This window comes from Leptonychotes weddellii, chromosome 11, assembly GCF_054177405.1.
Source record: "Leptonychotes weddellii isolate Sample4059 chromosome 11, ASM5417740v2, whole genome shotgun sequence".
NCBI classification, from domain to species: domain Eukaryota; kingdom Metazoa; phylum Chordata; class Mammalia; order Carnivora; family Phocidae; genus Leptonychotes; species Leptonychotes weddellii.
The window spans coordinates 25,247,174-25,250,603 of NC_138379.1; the positions used below are offsets into that span (position 1 = coordinate 25,247,174).

The 3,430-nt window shown below is 32.7% G+C and overlaps 1 protein-coding gene across 1 annotated transcript in view; it reads left to right on the forward strand.

Moving 5' to 3' along the window:
- Positions 1 to 894: 894 nt before the first annotated feature.
- LOC145716276 (doublecortin domain-containing protein 1-like) overlaps positions 895 to 3,430 on the forward strand; it is a 30,339-nt gene continuing 27,803 nt past the window's right edge. Inside the window, exon 1 of the mRNA XM_081799081.1 lies at positions 895 to 929. Within this exon, the coding sequence (XP_081655207.1) occupies positions 895 to 929 (35 nt within the window). The remainder of the gene's footprint in view (positions 930 to 3,430) is intronic.

Here is a 3,430-nt window from a genome sequence, read left to right on the forward strand (position 1 = left end):
TTCTAGATATAAAAAAATACTAAACACACAACTTATACCTTTAATTTTTCATTCATACATCAAAAAATGTATTGGGCATCTAAGATGTTCCAGACAATTCTAATTGATGTTTCATTTAATTAAAAAGGAACAATTTTAAGACACACTGTGTTGTGTTACAACATAGAAGACTTAGTCCCTCTCAGAGAATCATCATTCTTAAAAGATAAAACTGAATTAGCTTGGGATGTTTTTTGCTTGTGTGTGAAGTATCTTTAATCAATGTGAAGAATGTATGAAAAGTGGTTTTATCATAGCCTGAAATAGTATTATCTTAAACTAGATCTATTTGACAAAGAAGAATACATTTGAGGAACTCTCCAAAAACCAGAATGAGATGACAAAAGAACTTAGACCAATTTCTATGTTTCAGTTGCAGAACTCACTTACTGTGTATCTTTCATTCATTTATTTATTAATTCATGCATTTTCTAAATACTGATTGATGGTTTACTATATTCCAGGCACAGGGGTAGGCACTGGAAATAAAACTGAACAAGACAGAATACTCTTCCACAAGGAATTTCTAGCAGATCTTCAGAAACTTACCTAGAAATAAACTGACAATTACAATAGTATAAGCATAATAGCAACAGGCGAGTACTGGGTGTGATGGGACGACACAGGAGGGGAACTTAACTTAGAAATGCCGTGTAGCAAGGCTGAAGCCTCAGTCAGTAAAGGAAGGGTAAAAGGACAGGGCAGAGTGTATGTAGGGGACTTAAGGATTAGCAGAACATGATATCTGGGAGATAAAGAGAAGAAAGGATTGATTGCCTCTAGGTTTGTAGTTTGAGCAACTGGGTGGATGGTACGGCCAGTCACAAAAATAAAACATTTGTGGAAGAAGCGTAAATGGGGGAACAGATGATCAGAGACGATGTTGTTAGGCAAGGTCTCAATTGTTTCATTTTTTTCTATCTGCAAAAACAATTGTCCTGGCAGCAGTTAATCCCTCACTAATCTGCAATGACCATCCTGTAAAATATCACAATTCTGTGTAAGTGTGCATCTGTTTCTGTGTGTTCTATTCTCTTCAATTGTTGATTTTCCTACCCTGTACAGTACCATACTGCCTTGATTACATACAATACCTTTATATCTAACAGGTTTTGATATTTGATAGGGCAACTCTCCCCACCTTGTCATTCTTCTTTGGAGATTGGCTCTTGTTAGCCCTTTGATAGTTCATATACAATTAATGAATCAGCTTGCTTATTTTTCTAACAGTCTGTGTGGGATATAAATGCTCTGCAGAGCTTCCTATCAATCCTATTTTTTAAAGATTTTTTTTCTTGAATGTCCATTGAATCACATAAGGCTCTATTTTCTGCAATTATATGTGCTCATATAATTATTTATCCTTTCACTGGCTATGTGTTAATTACATTGTTTTTTTTAAGATGTTAAATTAATATTGCATTCTTGGACCAATCCAAATTGGTCACACTGCATTATCTTTTTTTATAGATTGCTGAACTCAATTTGCTAATACTTTCTTTAGGATTTTTGCATGTATGTTCGTAAATGAAATTAACATGCAATTTTCTTGTATGAACCTTGTCAGGGTTTGGTATTAAGTTTATCCCAGCCTCATGAAATGAGTTAGAAACTGTTGCTTCTTTTTTGTATTATGAAATACTTGCTTCTTATATGTTTGGTAGAATTTGCCAATAAAACTATTTGGTATTGGTGTTCTCTTTGTGGGGAGATTTTAACTATTGATTCTATTTCTTCTATGATTATTGGATTCATTATGGAAGATTCATTATGATTCCATTCTAAGTTACTTAAGTGTGCAAACTTGACCATTCTATTTATCTAAGTTATAATATTTATTAGCATAAAGTTACTTATCCTTATTGTCTTCTTAATCTCTCAGTATCTTTATTTGTATCTTTCCTTTATTTTTAATATTATTTACCTTTACTATTTCTTTCTTAATCAGGGTAACCAGGTATATCCATTTTATTAATGTTTTCAAAACAATCAATTTTTGACTTTGTTGATTCTGTTTTGTATGTATCACATATTGTATCAATTTCTGTTCTTGTAATTCCTATTTCCTTCATTTAACTCTTTGAGTTCATTTTGCTATTATTTTCCTAACCTTTCAAATTGGAAGCTTATCACATTAATTTTTAGCCTCTCCTCTTTTGCAATTTAAGTATTGAAGGTTATACATTTTCTTCAAGTACACTTTAACTGCATCTCACACATTTTGCTTTGATTCTAAATACAGTATTTCCTTTTTAAATGTTCATCATAATTTCTTCTTTGTCCCATGAGTTAAAATGTCTATTTAAATTTCCCAATATAGGGCCTTTTCTATCTATCTATCTATCTATCTATCTATCTATCTATCTATCTATCATCTATTTATTTATTATTTATTATTTTTAACTTAATCCATCAGCAAAACCTGCTTCTACTTTCAAAACCCATCTACTCTTCATCACCTCCACCACCCTGGACCACTACTTTCTCTCACCTACAAATTGCAAAAGCCTTCTGACTACTTATTCCTACTTCCACCTTAGCCCCTTTCTTTTTTTTTTTAATTTAATTTTATTATGTTATGTTAGTCACTATACAATACATCATTAGTTTTTTTTTTGACATTAAGAACCTTTTATTGAGGCAAAGCAAGCAGTGGCCTGAAAATACCACAGCATGAAGGCAGGCTGAGGAAACCAATCTGATTTCTTTTTCCTCTATGGCAGCCCAAATGACGAACTAAAGACACTCCAAGATCACTATTTATACTTAAGGCAATTTATAGAGAGAGGTCTTAACCAAAAAGCCTGTACCTGGCATTCAAAAAAATACTTACATTTTTTGGATGGACTAAAAGACCTAATTGGCTATGAAAAATCTGTGCAGCAGGGACCTGTTTTCAGCAGGTAAGCCTATATACAAGTAAGAATCTCTTACTCTTGTAACATTGTCCTGTTTTAAGAGAAAATGTTTAACTCCCATGCCCTGCAGAGGTCTCTATGACCCCAGAGAAGCACAGACCTATCTCTATTAGAGAACTATTTAAACTGCACTATAAATACACATACAACACACATCTGCCCCCTTCTCTTTCCCAAATAGGCTGTGAATGCCTTCTGTGAGGGGTTATGGCTCATTCATTTTTATATCTACGGTGACAATTAGTAGGCACTCAACATTTTTTTTTTTTTGCATGAATGCTAAATGAAAATGATTTTACAACACCACTACTGATTACATTTCAAACATTCCCACCATTACCCATCTCCAAAACAAAAACACTAAATTGCTACCAAGTTTACTATGTTTTTCACAATATAGTGCTTCAGGACTTTTTAATGTAAATAAACATTTTTGATTAACTAATTTTCAAAATAATGATACAAATTTAGCA